The sequence below is a fragment of the Aythya fuligula genome, chromosome 8, assembly GCF_009819795.1.
Source record: "Aythya fuligula isolate bAytFul2 chromosome 8, bAytFul2.pri, whole genome shotgun sequence".
NCBI lineage: Eukaryota > Metazoa > Chordata > Aves > Anseriformes > Anatidae > Aythya > Aythya fuligula.
Genome location: NC_045566.1, coordinates 19882339 through 19901402, shown reverse-complemented (window position 1 = coordinate 19901402; position 19064 = coordinate 19882339). Strand labels below are relative to the sequence as shown.

General features: G+C 45.2%; 1 protein-coding gene across 1 annotated transcript; it reads right to left on the bottom strand.

Annotated features, from left to right (window-relative positions):
* Positions 1–2150: 2150 nt before the first annotated feature.
* On the bottom strand, positions 2151–18960 carry TNN (tenascin N). The gene is made up of 16 exons (XM_032192474.1): positions 18549–18960; positions 17213–17584; positions 16129–16392; positions 15061–15246; positions 14443–14532; positions 12629–12892; positions 11687–11950; positions 11186–11449; positions 10120–10383; positions 7800–7930; positions 7163–7295; positions 6180–6331; positions 4652–4748; positions 3790–3957; positions 2955–3118; positions 2151–2428 (listed from the first exon to the last, which is right to left on the bottom strand). The coding sequence occupies exons 1-16, from the start codon at positions 18958–18960 to the stop codon at positions 2282–2284; spliced, it is 3372 nt and encodes a 1123-aa protein (XP_032048365.1). The 3' UTR covers positions 2151–2281.
* Positions 18961–19064: the final 104 nt, after the last annotated feature.

Here is a 19064-nt window from a genome sequence, read left to right as displayed (position 1 = left end):
GAGGATGCCATCCCGTGGCTGTTCGGAAACACTGACTTCCCACATAGCTCTAGCAGCTGCCGGTGACTGCCCTTCCGAGTGAAGGGGAGGGCCCACACTTAGAAGGGAAAAGTAAATGCCACCTCCAAAACTGCTAATAAGGTGCCTCACTTGCCTTTAGCTCTGAGATACAAAGCCCAGCCTTCTTAAGAGAACATTCCCTGCTCCCAAGTAAGTTTCAGCTTTGGGGGAGGATCATGTTTTGCCTCTGTGGATTGCACAGGGACGAGCTGCTGGGAGCAGTCATTCCTGCTGCTTTTTAGAGCATACATTTGATTTTAGAGTGCTGTTGCGTAAGGCTAGTCCTCAGGTTCCCCTCGCTCACCTGCCTCACACCTGCACCATGCCCCTTAACTGACCATCACAGTGAAACCTGTCCTCTCATGCAGACAAGTGCATGATGGCGAGGAATCACTTAAGCACAAAAAATAATCTCTCTCCTTTTCCCAAGTCCTTTTCTCATGCTCTTAGCAAAGAGCTGCAAAACACTTCAAGTGCAATTTTCCTTTCCTCTCCGCCCTCCATTACTCTCTTCCTTCCCTCATATGGGGGGGCTTGGATGTCCTCATGCAGCTCAGCTGAGTCTCTGCCTGCCCACCCCGACAAGCAACATAGAAATGAAAGTAGTACAAAGAATTTAGAGCTCACCTTTGAGGCAACTCTCTGGCTAGCTCTCCTCAGCCAGGTCCTAGCAGCCACAGAGCAGTTAATTGCTTTGCAGTATCAAGTCATGAAGAGATCACGTAGTCCCCGTCTCCATTCTGGAGCAGACTCCAAAGGACTAATTGTTATGGTGCCAGTTTTTCCACATAGCTCTGGCAATGCTATGGGCCTGGTATTACTCCACCTCTGTAAAGAAAGCTTAGTTTAAATTGAAAACAATAATAATTCTACCACCCAAAGCAAAGACGACAGAAATATTTTCAGACTTCCTTTATTTGTAATTTTATTGCTTCCCCAGTCTGATAAATATTCTTTAAAACGTGTTGCTCAGCTTAGCACTGGGATAGAAGAAGCCACTAAGACATAGGACAATCACATTCCAATCTGCTCAGACAAGCAAGCCTTTAAGCAAGCATCGTTTGGTGAGCTCATACTTCTTCCTTGGCTGTAACTGATGGTCCAGAATTTACATATCTGCTCAGGGCAAGAAAGTAAAACTCACCTTTATGGTTGTGAAGAAGAAAGCAGCCAAATGTGAAACCAGATGCTGGAGCCCACCTGAATCTGCAGACAGCCTGAAAGAAAAGCCTGAGGGAGAGCGTGCAGGATGATCAGTTTAATTCAAAGATGCTCATTTTAGGGTTGGATGATAAGCGATTTGATTTCAGAATCACTGGCTACCCACACTGCTAATGAAAAAGCAGAGGGCGGCAGATGGAACAGTCGCACAGAGGATTTTCTTCCTGGCCTGTATCAGGTAAGCATCATGTAGAGGTCTGGGATGGTAGTAAGAGCTTGGAGGACTGTAACCCTCACAGTCTCACCTTTTTCTGGGCATCATCTGGGAGCATGAACATTAATTCACTGCATGTCTCCTCAGGCTTGTCATCTGACTGGGAGACAAGAAGAGACAAGCTGAACATAGAGCAGAATTTTTACTTGGAAAGATGTGATATTGGAGCTTGAGGAACCTGAGGAAGCCAGACTACAGACTTTGCCTGGGTTAATGAGCCCTGCTAACAGCCTGACAATGTCTCCCAAAGCCCAGCAGTTTGACTGGAGGCAGAGAAAGGAATGCTGTGCCCCAGAAGATGAGGGGAAAAGAAACGAGGACTACAGACCAAGTGAAGGAGACTGTCTCAGGAAAGTGCCCTCTGGTACAATGTAGGGAGCTTTCATTTTTCAGTGGGATCAAATTTATTTTTGTTGAAGTCTGAGGTGGATGGCACCAGAGAAACAAGGAGTCAGCAAGCTGGGTTTTAAGAAACAATAGCATGTATTAACACTTGTTTTACATGCAATTCATAAAAGTTGCATACATTGGATCAAGCAGGTCCTTGTCACATTTAGCCAACCAGGGAAGCTACAAGCCTAATACCCCCAGCGAGCCCCCTCCCAGTCTCTGACAGATCACCTGTCAGGAGCTCCAAAGGCTGGAAGCAGGCTGGGCTGCAGACACAGAGCCTTCTGGGGGCAAGTTGGTCAACAGTTGCTTCCAAAGTGTTGGAAAAAGTCATCCAAACCTAACTTTGATAAGAAATACCAAATAATAATTTTGGGGTCCTGCACAGAGGACAATTTAAGCCCTGATCTTCTTCCTCCTTCCCTGTAGAGTTCTCTTCCTCCTCCCAAGGATTGACTCATTACTAGAAGACTGAGGACGGATCTTCATCTCGGTAAAAGGGATGGAGAACTCATGGCCCTTCCATGGCTCCCAGTTCACTCCCTGGGAAAAAAAAAACAAGGAATGCCTTTTATTAAAGCAAGCAGATCGGTGCTAGGAGTTTGCCACTCTCCCTCCACCCCACAAACAGAGATGCTATTGTTCACCAGATTTTGGCTGTAATTGTAATCAGTTTTCCAGACACTCCTAATACAAACTAAATCTGTCTGCTTTGGAACCCAACTGGACTGAGCTGTCTTCAAGCACAAAAATCAGAATGTACAATAAGACACACATCAAGGCATGTACTGAAAGCACTTGCTCTTTTCTCTGTTCCCCTGTGCATCAAGACAGCTCCACCTCCAATATCTCCATCCACACAGGAATCAGGAGGCTGTGAGCTCAAACCCTCTGGATCGAGGGAGAATAACTGAGTAAGATCCGTGAGCTTCCTTATGGATAATTTTCCTTTCACATGAAATGAGTTAAAATAGCCTTGGCAATCTCTTCTGCTGCAGCACCCACCCTCTGTGAGTCTTCCTAAGGCTAGCGAGAAGAGCTGACCATCACAGAGGGATGTGCCACTCACCTCACTGTGTTTGCTCTCCCCGTATTTCCCGTTAAGGTTGGCCAAGTGGCAGTTCTTGTACCACCACGCGCCATGGTGTGTCAGAGCACAGTTGCTGAGAGCCACATCATTGTCTCTGTCCCACGTTGTGAACTTCCAGCCATTGTGGTAGGTCATGGCATCCCCTAAGGAAAGGAATTGCAGACGTGAATAGGAATAAGGGAGTGCAGTTGCTCGGCTTGAGTGTTTATGTCAGGCAGAACAAAGCAGGCCTGTCAGGGGAAAGGCAACAATGCAGGATGGGGCTGGAGAATAATTTCTAATTGGCTGCTATTAGAGGCCATGTCCAAGGGCTGGGTCCTCTGCTGCTGAAGATGCAGATCTTAGGGCAGCAGGAGATTAAAAAGTAAGTGGAAGACTATGGACACAATGGCAATGGTAAGGATTTGCTAGTGGCAGAAGCCAGCACGAGGATAGATCCTACTGCTGAGCAAACTCCCCTTCTGAACAAAAAAAAAAAAGTTCTCTTTGTATTTCTTAGCTGGGGAGCCCCAGAAGTTGCTCCCCCATGGGCACAGGTTATCTCATGGAACTGCTTCATGCCTGTTCAGCTGGTGTTTCTCTGGGTCACAGAGCAATTCTCTTCCCAGCAAAAGAGCAACTTTCTCCCATCCTCAACAGGAGACAGCCCTGCTCAGTCCTCCTGGGAAGTACAGACATCTCTCCTCAAAACGAGCCACATCCAATCTAACCTGACCTAACAAGCTGCCATGCTACTGGCAAAATCAACATAAAGGCCCCAGCATTTGCTCCCCTGTGTGAAGCAGAGGGAGCACGAGTCACAGGCACTCCTCACCAGCATTGCCTCTGTAATTCCCCACCGACAGCCTGTATCTCTCTCTGCTAGAGGCAACCTGGAAGAAGTCGTAGACAGCGTAGGCAGACTCATTGGCTGTCCGCAGATCCACCCGCAGCTCATAGCGGATGGGGCTGCTGCTTGTGAGATTGTGCAGCTGGTCAAGACCTAGAGGGAAGAAAAAAAAAAAAAAAAATACTTTTAAAAGGGAAAAGCCTGTTCACCTTTGCAGTCCTGGAATCTCACCCTGTGGCCATTTTGGTTAAATCAGCTATTTCCTGCCTGCCTCCTTCCCTGCTTGATGCTGTCATGACATTTTGCCAAGCTTATGCTGTCTTACCCCATTTTTTTTTGTCAAGAGATAACATTGTCAGGGAAAAAAAAAAAAAAAAAAAAAGCTTAAAGCAGCATGAGACAGACTGTGCAACATTATTTTTCCAATTATTTTTTCCAATTATTTTTTCCAACATTCAAAGACCCTTGCTCCAAAGACCTTGACCTATTTAGGGCTGGATTCTCTGATCCAAGCAGAGCTAGCTAACAAAAATGACAGCACACTAGGTTTTGCACAATACCATGGATTTTACATTTTCATCAATGTAATTTCTTTATTTCTCCTCTTATAGGAGCATGCAATTTCCAGAATTTGGCTTGCTCTGGGACCACTCCAAACCTCAAACTTGTCAGTGGAAAGACTTAGCAAGCCTTTACAGATCCTCAGTGTTTCATTAGCACTTCCAGGGAAGACACAAAAGCTGACAGGTGAAGACTGAAGGCTCAGCAGGGCCTGGGTATTTCAACATTTAGGTGCTTCTACAACGCTAATCTTCAGCTCTTCACCAGTAACACCCTTGTACTGTACCAAGCCAAAATTCCCCAGTGGGATCTCCGAAGCCTTCCACATAATTTTTCCAACGTTTGTAGAAATCCAGCTCGCCTGTGTTCCGCCTCTGAAACACCTGCAAAGCAAGAATTGCTGAGTGAGAGTTTACAGCAGGCTGAGGAGAGACAAACAGTATTGGGGTAAGAAATCCTCATTGTGATTCAAATACACTCTGAAAGGTGAAGTGTTCAGGAACAGACAAATCTAGCTAATGGTATGCTGCAGCTGATCAGGGTACACATGCATTCGTTTTCATTTTCTGACTCCAGAGAATCAAATACTCACTAAGGTTGAAAAACACCTCTAAGATCATCTGGTCCAACCTTTAACCCAGCACTGCCAAGTCCCCCACTAAACCATGTCACCAAGCACTACATCCGCATGTTTTTTGAAGACCTCTCCATAGACTCAGTGACCTCAGATCCCCAGTGACTCAGCTACTTTTCCTGAGTAGCTTGTTCCAATACTTCACAATCCTTCCTTTCAGTGAAGAATTTTTTCCTAATAGCCAACCTACACTGCCTTGGCACAATTTAAGGCCATTTCTTCTTGTCTTCTCACTTAGCGCTTGGGAAAAGAGACCCATCTCCATCTCGCTATACCCTCCTTTAAGGTAATTGTAGAGCGAAAAAACACCTGGGATGAATACTTAGTTGTACAAATTGTACAATTTACTTTTCCACTAATCCCTGCAGGCAAGGATCCTGCAAATCCCCACGTGATCTCAACACTTGGGCGAATCAGGCTTATGGACAAGATACAGAGGTACCTTTAGGTTTCTAAACTTCACCAGAATCAGCAGGACTTGGGCAGTAACACACAATGTGTTTCAGTGGAGAAAATCACTTATCAGTGAAAAAAATTGAAGAAGGGAATGAAGATTTTTTATTTGGTCATTTAGGGAGAATCTCAGATTCATTATTTCACCCTTATACAAATTCTTCACCTCAAAGTGCCTGTGTTCTCCCTCCAGCTTCCCTTGAGTGACTCACTTGTGTGGTCACAGTCCGGGTGCAGACTCACAGTACTAGCATTTAAAATATTACCATCAGCTGAACTGCATTAACTGTCCATACATGTAACCTTACACTGTGGTCAAGATGAGATAACCTAGCTTAGTCAATTTATTACAAAAGATCTTTAAGATAAGTTGTACTAACTTGTCTTTGCCCCAACTGGCAAGAGGCAGCATATTAAACTGCCATAACTCAGTGATTACCCTCAATCAGCAACAATATAAGCCTCGAGTCACACTCATGAACAAGTAATGAAGAGTCCAGCATCCCCCGTCAAGCTTTTGAGCCACTCAGCCTCTCACAGCTTTTCTACTGTCTGTCTGAGGGTTATCCATCAACATCCACCTCCCTTCCTAAAACATTGCTACTCCATCAAGGCAGGAGCTGAAACACAGCAGGGCAGCAGAGGAAAAAGCATCAGCTAAGCCCAGTATGAGGTTCACTTGACCACATTCATTTAAAAAATAAAAATAAATCAGAGAAGCACTCACTATCCACCCGCCTCCATCAGTGGTCATGTCACAGTACACCTGCATTGGCCTGCTGCTGTCTCCATTGAGGTAAATGGTGTACGTGCCGCTCAGGGCATCTCCATTCTGCTGTATCTGGCTGCAGTCTGCTGGGTGTGGGTAGAGGAAGCTAACTGGGAGAAGAGAGAGGGCAAGACAGAACATCAGCAAGGTAGGCCATAAAGCTGGAGCAGGCATCTCACACCCTTAGGAATCTCCTACAGACAATGGTTCTGGATGAGAAGAAAAGGAAGTGCCCAGCTGCACCAGCAGGTAGCTGCAGGCAGCCTTCCCCACTGCTTGGGAGCTGGCACATGGATGGGGCCACCAGAGGCTGCAAGAGATGCCGTCTTGGGTCACAGTGAGAGCAGGACAAGGAGCCCTTGCCTGTGATGGTGGGAATGCCAGTAATCAGGGAGTTTATTTTCTCTGCATCTCACAACCCGTCCACAATTGGCACCCTCTGTGAGGACTGGCATGGTACAAGAGACTCCCACATCAAGCTGGCGTGAGATTTTGTTTGATTTGCTGTCATCCTGGTGCACATATCCTGATCTCTGAAAACCACCCAGGCAGCTGCCCAATGCTACAACAGTACTTATATAACTGCACCCTATTATTAAGAGAACGGTGCAGAACAATCCCTAGCTTATAATCTCTTCTGCCTGCTGGCAGCTCACCAGGAGGCTTTGTCCTGCCCTTGGCCAGCAAGGTTTGCCAGCAGCACTGACCAATGTGGGCAATCTCCACTTGCTCCATCCTGTTGTGTTCTCAAGCCTCCAGATGGTGTGGCTTAGAACGGACAATCAGCCAGAAGACAAGCTGTTGACTCACTAGATGGCTTGCTTCTGATCACATAGTTTCCCAGTGTATCTGTAGAACAGGAACTCCATCCCTGACCTTTACCATAAAACATAACAGCTGCAGAGCCCAGGGGAAAGTGAAACACCAAGGCCCGATCCTACCTGTTGAGAAGGTACTGTCTGTCTTTCTGCTCTGGCGATCTCCCTTATAGGCCATCACAAAAATGGTATATTTTGTTCCTTGTTCCAGTCCTTCCAGCACAAACCGTTGTTCTCTAGGACCCAGCTGCACTGCCTGCCAAATAAAACAACTGAAGATCAACCCAAGTTTGAATAGCATTTAGCTTTTCTGGACTACAGTGCCTCACACTCTGTATCTATTTATGGGCTTTTCTTGTAGAGTTCAGACAGGCACACACTGGCTGCATACCCTTGAGATGTGGAGTCCATTTCCTCAGAAGGAAAAATTGGAGCAGGGTCTCATGAAACACTGTTACGACACTATTACTTTATCCCTGCTGAGTGCTACTCTTCCATGTTAGAAAAGCAAACTGAAGTAGCAAACCTGTTCTCTTCACCCTGAACATCTGTTGGGAAGAGGCATTGCACCGTCACAAAGTCCCTCCACAGCTTCTACTCCTGAAAGCCTTAGGTTCTGCCTCCCCAGGCTATGGATAGCATAGATTCCCCCTCAACATTGTTTCCCTGTTGTCCATACACCCACGAGATCCAACTGGCAGAGCCTATAACCACAGGGGTTATCTCAGAGGGTTCGGCAGGGCTGAGGAATTCACCATACCTTGCTGGTGCCATCTGGACCCTGGTAGGTCAGAGAATAGCCATCAATCTGTGCTGCAGGAGGAGTCCAGGTAACTACACCAGTAGACTGAGTCACATCTGATACACGCAGGTTCTTGGGAGGATCAATCTCTATTGAAAAAGAAATGAAGATTCAAGTCCCTTTGCATAAAGGAAAGACAGCAACTCCATCATAGAGCCTGAGCAGAACTTTCAATGCCTGATCCTGTTACCTGGGAACTACAGAAGTTACTTGGTGAAGCTCATGGCTAGCAAGAAGCAGCCTAGACCAACCATGGCAAGGTCTGTTATAGATCAGACTTGGTGCTTTGCAGCCCTGCAACTGGCTCAACTGTACAGGGACTCCCAGGGTCTGGGAGCCCCTGATCCACCTGCCTGAGAAGCCCTAGAAAAAGGCAGTTCACAGCAAGTGTCAAAAAGCATCTGTCTTATGAGGTAACCACAACAGGGGTCCAGTGCTTCCCTAATGATAAAAGCAAATTTCTAAAGCTCAGCTAGTAGTAACACTAATGGAAGCAGCCTCTCACTAATTTTCACCCTATGCTTGCTATATTCTGGTGTTTGTGGAATCTCTTATAGAAAACAGCAGTAGGTTCTTATGGACTTCCATGTTTTAGAGAGAGGTTACTTGGTGGGCAGTACAGGCCTTGAGGGAAGAGTGCTCCAACCCTGAAGCATGCCTGAGTTTATGGCAAACTACAACTGAGTAATTCAGCACAATTCCTCTGTAGATCTCTGGTTGACAATGGGCATACTATTTAACTTGCCCTTTGATTCAGTTCTTGTCTCTATAAACCAGGCAAGGTCTTTCAGACCTTGAAGAGCATTAGGAGGACAATGGTAACAAGGATTATAACGCAACAATGAAATATTAGACTTGTGAGAAGGCCAGAGATGAAGACAAGGCCAAGCCATGTCTTTTTTAGATAAACAAGAAGAGCAGAGCAGTGTGGCTTCTCTGGATTCTGTGTACATAGGGTTACCACTTAACAAACGTATAAAAACAGAAGAAATCAAAACACCAAATACAACAAAGTGACAGAACTCTGAAGTCACACATGTTGTTCAAAACACAAGCTATCCATTATAATTGAAGATAGCCATTCAATAGGTTCCTGAGTGAAGCATTAGGTCATTGTTAGTGAACTCATGCTTGGTATGGGAGACTACTACACGATTGCTTTAAATGAAATGACTCAGAAATCCTCTTAGAGGTGCTCATTACATGTACACCTCATGTTGGACAGAAGAGGGAGCTAAAAGGTATCAAATCCATTAGAAAAAACAAGTGATGGGAAGTGCAGCCTTAGAGGCAGTCCTCAGATTTGACAGTGCTATTCCTAAAGGCCAGCAATTTCCACGGCTTAAGGATATTACTGCAAATAGCTCCCTGCTACAGCTTGTTTTAATGATAGGGAATAAGCAACCATCACCTAGAGTTAAGAAATGTATTTTTTTCATCAGAAGTTGGACTGTTTTATCAGGTGTCATTTTATTTGGAAATACATCACTACGAGGAAAAAAAGTGTGCAGATATATCAAAAATATCCCTACTGATGCTAAATGCATTCCCTCTCTGGGCAGTTTCACTTCTTGTGAAATTTCTATATGCATCCATTTTCATTCTAGTTGGAAAAAAAAAAAAAAAAAAAAAAAAAAAACAGTTTGCTGAAACTCTCCTTGAGTTTCTTCATTTGTCCCCATCAGCTGTCCTCAACCTCTGTAAGCACTGGGGAACTGTCTGGCATCTTGCCCCAAATCTAAGCTTTATCTGTTCTATCTCACACCAGCTTGACTCAGAAGCTAAAAAAATGTACGTTAGCAAGGCCAGTGGATATGGAGTGACCTTGAAATATTCCCAGAACACCATAATCCTTATGGCTGACTGAACAGGACAGATTTAAGCCTGTTTCGCAGTCTCCTAGGACCAGCCTAGGGTCATGAGTCAGGCCATTATTTTTAACTGTCCCTGAATCTAAGACATTTTAACTTTCGGATGTTAAACCTCTGTTACTGTTAGGCTCGATAGCAGCATGCAAAGCACTGCACACTTTTGATTAAGGACAAGTGAAATAAGGTCAGTACTCAGCTGTCACAACTCCTGTGTTATGACATCTGCCTCTTCTGTTGCAGCCTGTAATAGTCTCTGCTATACCAGGCTATAATCACACACTTATCTCCAGAATGGGTTTACCACTGTGGATCTTCATTACCCACTAATGCAATTGGAGACCACAAACCGTAAAATAACAAGAGAGTGGGGCTCTACCCTGTTCCTCTTCCCTTCCACCCACAGTTACCTGTCAGTACATCCGTGCTTGCCCTCTTGCTCTGTTTGCTTCCCAACTCTGCCCAGAGATGGATGGTATACTTCATGCCTGCATTTAGTCCTGTCAGAGTTGTAATGCTCTTGGCTTTCCCCACTTCCATTTCCTTGGTGTCCCCATCAGCAGAAGTGTAGCTCACCATATACCTATCTATGGGAGCTTCGACGCTATCCCAAGAGATGGTGGCTGAGTCCTCTGTCACTTGGTCTGCTACCAGATTCTTTGGGCTGTCCATTTCTAAGAAATAAAGTGTGAAATATAAAGCATGAGTAACTGAAAGACATACACGTTGCTCTTTAAAGCTCTTGCTTTCTAAAGACCCATGATATAGATGGTGTACACCATGTCTGGTTTCAAGTTAATCAGGGTCATAAGACCTGTGTCCTGCCCCATCTATCCCCCATTCCCAGGAAGCTGCCAGTCAGTCAGTCTTCAGCCTAGCTAAGCAGCCAATTCCTGTGAGCAAAAGCCTTCATTATATTAAATGAATTACTGATATTTAAGAGACTTCTTCTGGGCTCAGACAATTCTCTACCTTTTCAAGTTATAGAAGATGAGTAAAATGGGATCATTCCCTTCCAAGTCCGGATTCACAGGTAAACACTTTTCTTATTAGTGGCAGTAGTTGAACCACCTTAAGTTTGAGCAGGGTTCAACAGCAGCAATATACACTGCCGGGCAGCACTCAGCCACACCTGGACACCAAAATCAGCAGGCAGTGCTGGTGAGGACCACAGTGCTTTACTAAAGCACAATGCAGCCTCTGCTGCTCTGATAGTTTCTGAACAGACCAGTTCAGTTATTAGTTCCTATAAGCAATTAGCATTTTTCCTCTTGACTCAAGGAGCGACACCATTTCTATCTGAAGCTTTCTATCTGAAGGTGCTGGGAACATGGATGTTTTCTCATCATAGGCGACCACAAGATGAACTGCTGTCTAGCATATGCTCTGCAACAAGCCAGAAGGAAATGGGCCAGAAACAGAGATCACCTTTGCATCACAGTGTTGTGTAGTACCACAGAGATTCTCCCGAGATACCTGTCACTGCCTCAGTGCTGGTCCTCTTGCTCTGCCGGGTTCCCTTCTCTGCCCAGAGGTAGATGACATATTTAGTGCCAGGTTTCAGTTCTATCAGAGTTGTGGCAGCCTTGTTCTTCCCCACTTCTATCTCCTCAGTGCCACCATCAGCAGAGGTGTAGTTCAGCATGTACCTATCTATGGGAGCGTGGACCCTGTCCCAGGAGATAGTGGCTGTCCTTTCTGTCACTTGATCAGTCACCAGGTGAGCGGGACTGTCAATATCTGCAGAGTGAAAAGTTAAAAACACAAGTTGTCACAGTCTGGCTGTGCTGAGCCACCAGGAGACTCCTGGAGGAGACTCCAGGAGTACCCACCTACAGGACTTCCCACACCCCCCACCCCAAAAAAAAAAAAAAAAAAAAAAAAAAAAGCAGTAAAACTGCCTTGGGAGAGGCTTATTCAGCATTAAGGCGAAGCTGGGCTGTCACTTATGCTCTTAATTCACCCTTGTTCTCTTACCTGTCACAGCCTCAGTGCTGGCCCTCTTGCTCTGTTGTTCTCCCTTTTCTGCCCAGACACGAATCACATACTCCATGCCCGTCTTCAGTCCTGCTAAGATGGTGACATTCTTGTCTTTCTCCACTTCTCTCTCCTCTGTATACCCATCAGCCGATGTGTAACTCACTCTGTATCTGTCTATTGAAGCCAGGACTTTGTTCCAGGAAACAGTAATTGCATCCTCTGTCACTTGGTCAGTCAACAGCTTAGTTGGGCTGTCGATTTCTATAAGCAGAAATAGTTATTAGAAGTTTTAGTATAGCACTGTGGTGATCACAATGGTCTAAAACAGTCGATGGAAACTGCTCCTGCACGGCCACGTGGCTGGCTGAACCATAAGAACTGTGCAAAACAGTGCTTCAAGGAGTTCCCCAATCGAGCTGCAGATGCAGCTGCAAGCACCCCTGCAATTAAAGCTCCCTGCCACCAGGGGACAGTGACCAAATGTCCTGTTCAGGAGATTTGATTCCTGACATGATTCTTACCTTATGACATGATACCAATACATTTGCTTTTCCTTTTTAAGGAACCCTGTTATGACTGTGAAAAACCTGTATGAGCCCACAGCACAGCTGGGCAAGGTCACAAGAGTCACCCAGCGAACAGCTTAGAGGTGGCTTATGGCATTTTTAAGACAAGGCATAAATTACACATTCCAGTTACAAGGCTTTAGCTTTGGCTGTGTTTCAGTGCTCTCACTACTGACAGTAACTGGTCCTTAACAGGACTCAAAAAGAAGAACCTTCTCCTAAGCTGGAGACCTGTTCAGCCACACAGGTAAAAATGACATGATTTTTTTGCCTTATTAAAAACCCATGCAATGCAGAAGCTGTACTGAAACATTAATAAATTGAGTTTGAAATCCAAACCTAGCTCCCTCCTCCTGCTGCTGCTACAACTTACCTGTCACAGCTCTGGTGCTGGCCTTCTTGCTCCTCTGGGGACCCTTCTCTGCCCAGATGTGGATGATATATTCCATGCCTGGCTTCAGATCCAGTAAGGTGATGATGCTGTTTTCACTGCCCACCTCTATTTCCTTGATGTCCCCATCATCTGAAGTGTATCTCACCATGTACCTGTCTATGGGAGCCTCCACTTTATTCCATGAGACAGTGGCTGTATCCTCTGACACTCGGTCTGTCACCACATTGGTTGGGCTATCAATTCCTGGGAGAACATTTTGAAACAAAGGATTAGGAAACTCCATGAAAGTTAATCCATAGATATACCTGTCATAGCATGGACACATTTCCTTCATTTTGCCTTGCTGCTCTAGCCAGTTTTAACGGTCATCCAGGCTCCTCCTACAGCCCCTCAAGAAAGAAAGGTATCCATAAGGATCCAGAATAGTCAGGGTAGGAAGAAACCAAGATTTTTCTGCCTTCTAGATGAAACAATCTATTACTTTCTGTAGGAAGATCTTACAGTCCTCTTACCTCACTTTCTTTGGGTAATGATTCTAGCACTACCTCTGCGCCTGCCCTTCTCACAGCACTCATCCTTTCTGGGTCTCTGGTGTCAGCCATTTGTTGCTTCTTCCTTTCTGCCTACCCTGCAAACCTGTCTCTCAGACTCCCCCAGACTACTGCTATTTTAGGTGATGTTTAGTGTTGGCTCTTGCAATAACTGGTATTTGTTCTAGTCCTAAATTTCAGAGGTTATATAAGAAAATGAACAGGATTCATTGTGATTTTTTTTTCAAGTTTTCCTGCCCCCACGTTTGTGAAGAACAGCTTGAAAACATGAGCAAAGGGCACTCATAGAATCATGCCATCATAGAATACCCTGAGTTGAAAGGGACCCACAAGGATCATTAACCTTAACCTATAGGAGTTTCAAATAAACAGAATCTATGTGCAAGAAGCACAGCCTTAAAATGACAGTGGAGAGGCTGTAGGTTTTGTTGTCTTACATCAATTTATTTTTAATGGAACAATTTACTCAGGAATGTCAGGCCTGATTTGGTATTTTCCAGTCTTTGGATGCCGCTCGCCCTCCCTTTTGTAAGAAAATCGATTTTCAGAGTTTCCAGTGTTTTACAGGTAGAATGAGACTTCAAAATTCTTCAGACTCCCTTTTGCAATACAGTAACTACCCCATAAACATTCTGCCATGTTTTTGAAGAGTTTGAAGCATCAAAGAACCAACAGATTTTCCAGACCTGCTTAAAAGTCTGGAATGACTGTGCTGCCATTTATAGGAAAAATATCCACTACTGTTCAGTCACAGCCTGGTGAACAGAAAAATAATGCTGGAGCCAGGGAATACAAGAAGGAAGAAGAACTTACCTTCTTTTTTATTGCTCCTGAGCTCAGAGGCCAGACAAATCACCAGCAGCCAATGTCTGCAAAGCAGTCATCAGCAGCAGCTATACACAGACTGGAAATTGTGTGCTAGGTCTCAGCAAGACTAAATTGTCAATGGTCTGGGTAGGGAAGGCATGAACAAGCAAACTCAGAGTTACTGCTGGGCCTGGCTCTGAGCTCATTTCAAATTAAGGGTAAAGATACCGTAGGTTTAAAACCAAGGCAGAAGACTGAGCTAAGACTAGGTTTAGTGTTTAACAAACAGCATAGACAAGCTTAAACAACACATAAGTACCCCCGCCTGACTGCAGTATGCATAAAGAAAACAGCCAACTGAGTACCTTTCGCAGCCTTGAACTGTCCCTGAACCCTGTAGTAACATCATTAGCATCAAAGAAACTTCCCACCTACCAGTCTTGCCACTCACTGAGGATGGTTTCCCCTCTTTACCATCTTTCACAGGTATGACAGTGACCTCGTACTCCGTGCCAGGTTTCAGGCCTAATAAGAGCAAAAGGGAGCATTACCAACAAGTAGGAAAGACAGAATTTTTTCTTAAACAAAGCTATTTTGTTTAGTCTACACAATTCTACACAAGTCTACAACAAAAGTTTGCAGCAGAGATCAAAGTAAAACGTGGATTTCTATCTAAACTTCCATTCATCTTGAGAATGCCTTGGTAGCACTCCAGTGTTGCCATTAGGGTTTACATTGACCACAGTAAGTGAGGACTTCCCCAACATCCGTATTCCCAGCTCTGAAATAGAAAATGCTTTATTTCTGACAAGAACAGAATTAAAGCTGAATACCTTGAAACCTGTTATCCATATGGCACAGAAACTTTCTCCTTGTGGAGGTACCCGTTATTATGGGACAGGGGAATCCCAGTAGATCTTACTCCGGCCTACAGTGGTCAGAAGGTGAAGGAGAACACTTGAGAGAGAATTGTCTCAGGACTATGACCAAAATCAATCACTCCTACCACTTCTCCCTGTCCTTGTCCAATTTGGAATAGTCACAAGTACTCACCAGTCACAATGTGTCTGCTCTTGGGGTCACTGCTTTTGGGTACCACAACCTGCTTCTCATCCATCTCCACCAGGGACCTGAACTTCAGCTTGTAATAATCCACATCCATTGGTGGGTTCTCCCACTCCACTTCTAGGGAGTGCTCCATCTCCTCTGCCATCCAGATGGCACTGGGTGCTGACAGGACTGGAAAGCACAAAGCAGAGTGCCCGGAGGAAGCAGCATCAGCATCAGAAAGTGACTATAAGGTCCTCCTCCCTCCCCAGTTGCCTTCTCTTAGACCCGAGACATTTTCCTCAGCGAAACTGAAAAGCTACATCGGTACAGCACAACATGTTTTTAAAAAGGCTTAGTTTTATCCATGAGACAGAAAGCTCTTGAGTTGGCATGTTATCATCTCCCACCTATTGTGCTAGGGAAAAAAAAAAAAAAAAAAAAAGAAAAAGTCAAAATAACCCAACTTCTCACTTTTGGCCAAGGGCAGGCAGCCAGCATGCCATGAGCTGCTAATAAAATAGCATTTCATTTCTAGAGAGACTGCTTCAAATACAGTCTTTCCATACACAACCTCCTGTTCTCAGTAACATCAGGTTCATTCAGTCCTGGAAAGAGACTATGAGGAAAACTTACTGCTGCAGGCATGTTTGGCAGATGTGTACATAGAAACTATGTCCTCCCTACTCTGAAGTGTCTTCTTCATCTAGTCAAACAGTACGCTAGTCTTAATAACATGCTGCCTTTTTGCTTGCTTTTATTTCTGCTCCTTGCAGGGGGCAACATCATGGATTCCCTGAAATTCAGAGGTGTCAACGCCAGTCCAATTTGGACAAGACAAAAGGAGAGAGGAAACTTGCAATACTTTCAGCTCCAGCAACACAGATCTAGAGAGAGATTCTCCAGAAGAAAACAACAGAAAACTGTGACTGGGATTGGGAAGAGAAACTGCTCTTCAGCATTCAGACAGGACACTGAAAACCTGCAAAGTCAAACCATTTGCTCTAGTTGCTTGAAACTAAATTTAAAGATCTACAGATCTTGACCCTGAAGAAAAAGACTGTCAGGTCCTACCTGTGCTTGCTTCTAGATGCTTGGGCTCACTGGTAATCCCCTTCTTTACATGACGTAGTGTGACATTGTATGTGGTGCTGGGGTGGAGACCCACAATGTCATAGCTGAGCCGCTCTTTGGGCACATGGACTTGTTTCACCAACATCTCATGTTCTACTGGGTAATAGCTAATGAGGTAATTATCCACATCAATCACTTGGTCCCAGCTGACAGTCAGGGAGTCCTCTGTGGAGTTCAGCAGGCGCAGGTTCTGAGGAGCAAGCACTAGAAGAGAAAGAAAGCATCCATCTGTAGAGCAAACATTCACCTCCTTGTCTGTCTGAATGAGAAAGTCACTATTTAATTATTCCTTTTATGGACTGGAAAATAATTCCTGGACTGTACAAAACCCAGGAGATGTGCAGAGAAGCTCCTGGCCTGAAGTGAAAGGGATCATCAGACAGATTCACTCTGAGGTGAATTAGGAGGACGCGTGGCTGTGGGACATGCCAGAAATCCATCTTGCATTCTGATTGCACTCGTCAATCTCCCTCCTTCTGGCAGCTTCTCCCCCGGAAGCAGACTGAGGCCCTAATGGCCTAAGTGAGCAGGAAACAAGCAGCACATTTATAGATTGAGTGCTGGGCTGAGAGTGCACACAGCACTCATCAGGAACCCTGCTCTGCTGGGAGTGGCCAGGAGTCCCTCTTCATTTTCCTTCCAGCTTTTTCTGATTATGGCATCAAACACAGACTTCTTGATTAAACTAGTACTGTGCTGAGATACCAAACAACTTTTTTTTTTTTTATAGGATACTCTCATTTTCCTCTCTCTCTCTCTCTCCTTCAGCTGCTACACATAGGTAGGTTTGTACTTTAACCTGTGTTTTCTCCTTTCCCTCATTCAGAAATGTTTTCCAGGCAATTCTTGAAGATATGGACCACTCAGCAATCCTTGAGCACAATCCCAGCAGGAACTTGGAGAGAAATATGGTGACTCCAGGTTTGGCTTGCCTGTGGGATTAGCCCAGTTCTTCTCAGGGAGGGAAAAAGGGAAACTCAGAATGAAAGAAAGGAGGCAGAAATAACTCACAAGCTTTTCTTACCCTGGGAGCAGTCAGGGCCAAAGAAGCCCTCATGGCAGTAGCACTCTCCTGTGTCACAAAACCCATTGCCACTGCAGTCCCCGGGACATCGTTTCTCACTGCAGTCCTCTCCGGTGAACTCCTCATAGCACTGGCAGACCCCTCTGGCTGTGTCACAGATCCCATTGCCACTGCAGTTCTCAGGACAGAGCTGCTGGCTGCAATCCTCACCAAAATAGGGCTCATCACAGACACACTTCCCACCATCACAGCGCCCACGGCCGTGGCAGCGGCAGGTGGGGCGGGAGCAGTCACTGCCCTCCCAGCCCTCGGAGCACTTACAGCTGCACGTCTCGTACAGGAATGTCCCGTGGCCGCTGCAGGGAGAGATGCCTGGCCAGAGCACCAGGACAGCATGCAGGTGAAAGAAAAAAAAATAAAAAGGAAAAAAGTTAGGAACAGAGCAATGAGAAGGTGCGTTCAAGGCCACTAAAGGGAAAGCTTAATTATCATGGGAAAACATGGGCTGGAAAGACCTGAAGGCATCACATGGGCCACCTGCCCCTCGTCCAAAGGTGACCACCTCCACTGTTGTCTTTCCCAGTCCATTTGTCCAGGGTCAGCAGCAGTGCAGATTCCACAAACACACCAAACAATAAACTAGAAAGCTTTTCACAGCCTCTAACCTCAATCTTCCTGGTTGTCAGTGAAGCTCACCACTTCTCACCACTGTTACTGTAAAGATGGAGAGCACATTATTCCTATCTGCTATAAGTCTTTTTTTGTTTGTTTGTTTGTTTGTTTCATGTATCCAAGGACTTAGCACTTCTCCCTGCATCCATTCCTCAAACAACACCAGTTTGTTAAATCCTTTCTTAGAGGCCATGCTGAATAAGCCTGGGATTGCAGGCAGAGCCAGTGGCTGCCACAAAACATCAGCACCAGAAACTCTGCTCCTCTTTTAGTCAGGTATCAAAGAAGAAATAAAGCTAATGATTTTCAACAACTGAAAAATTCTGGAGGCAGAAATGAGAAAGGAAAGACGGTAACAAAAAGGGCCTTCTCCATCTTCTACTCCAAAATTCCTTCATTGAATCCTCCCATCTACATGCCTGGGGAGATTTCCCTTGCACTGGTTTCAGAAATGGTGCATACTAATGCATTTTGGGACCTCGGTATTTCTTTTCACATCGCAGAACCCCAAGCACCACTTCATCCACAGGACTCAAGCATTTCACTCACAGGGAACCTCCATAACCCCTTACAGATGAATTCCAGTCCCCAGATCTCTGAGGAAAAAAAGCTATATGTGGGAAGAAAAACAAACAAACAAACAGATACTGCAATTATTAGGTACCTTGGCTTCCCCCACAGCACTTCTGAGGGCTGCAGACTTCTCTCAGCTCTGCCATTTGTTTCTCTAGCTTCTCCATCCTCTCAAGCAGACCTTTGATGTGGGCCAGAGTTTCACAGTCCCCTTTGGGTTTGTGCACATGGATGTTGTGCCTAAAGATGATATTCTGCTCTTTGTTTTCCTCAGTCTCCCCAGGATCTAGCTGCACCTCACTGTTGTCCACATGCTGCAATGGATCTGCCTCCACCTTGATCTGAGAAGACGTTGGCAAGTCAATCTTGTAGGAGTGGCTGAAGGATATTCGTTGACCATTGCTGGTGCAGTTGTCAGAGGCAGGAAGTTGAACGGCAGATGTCTGAACAGCACAGCACAGCAATACCCCAACTAGGAAGGCAAACCAGCTCTGGAAATCCATCCAGCAGGTTTTCAGAGGAAGCACTGATCCCTGAAACAGCACAGCTACTTTCAAAAAGAAGAAAATGTAAGAAATGTGGTCAGAAAGATGGATTTCATGATTAT

Excerpts from the sequence above, each read along its gene's own strand:
- TNN (XM_032192474.1), bottom strand. The coding sequence starts at position 18,960 with ATGGATTTCCAGAGCTGGTTTGCCTTCCTAGTTGGGGTATTGCTGTGC. Across the intron at positions 14,533-15,060 it reads GAGCAGACACATTGTGACTG|GCCTGAAACCTGGCACGGAG; the intron begins GTGAGTACTTGT and ends TGCTCTTATTAG. Across the intron at positions 7,296-7,799 it reads GTCCAGATGGCACCAGCAAG|GCAGTGCAGCTGGGTCCTAG; the intron begins GTATGGTGAATT and ends TTTATTTGGCAG.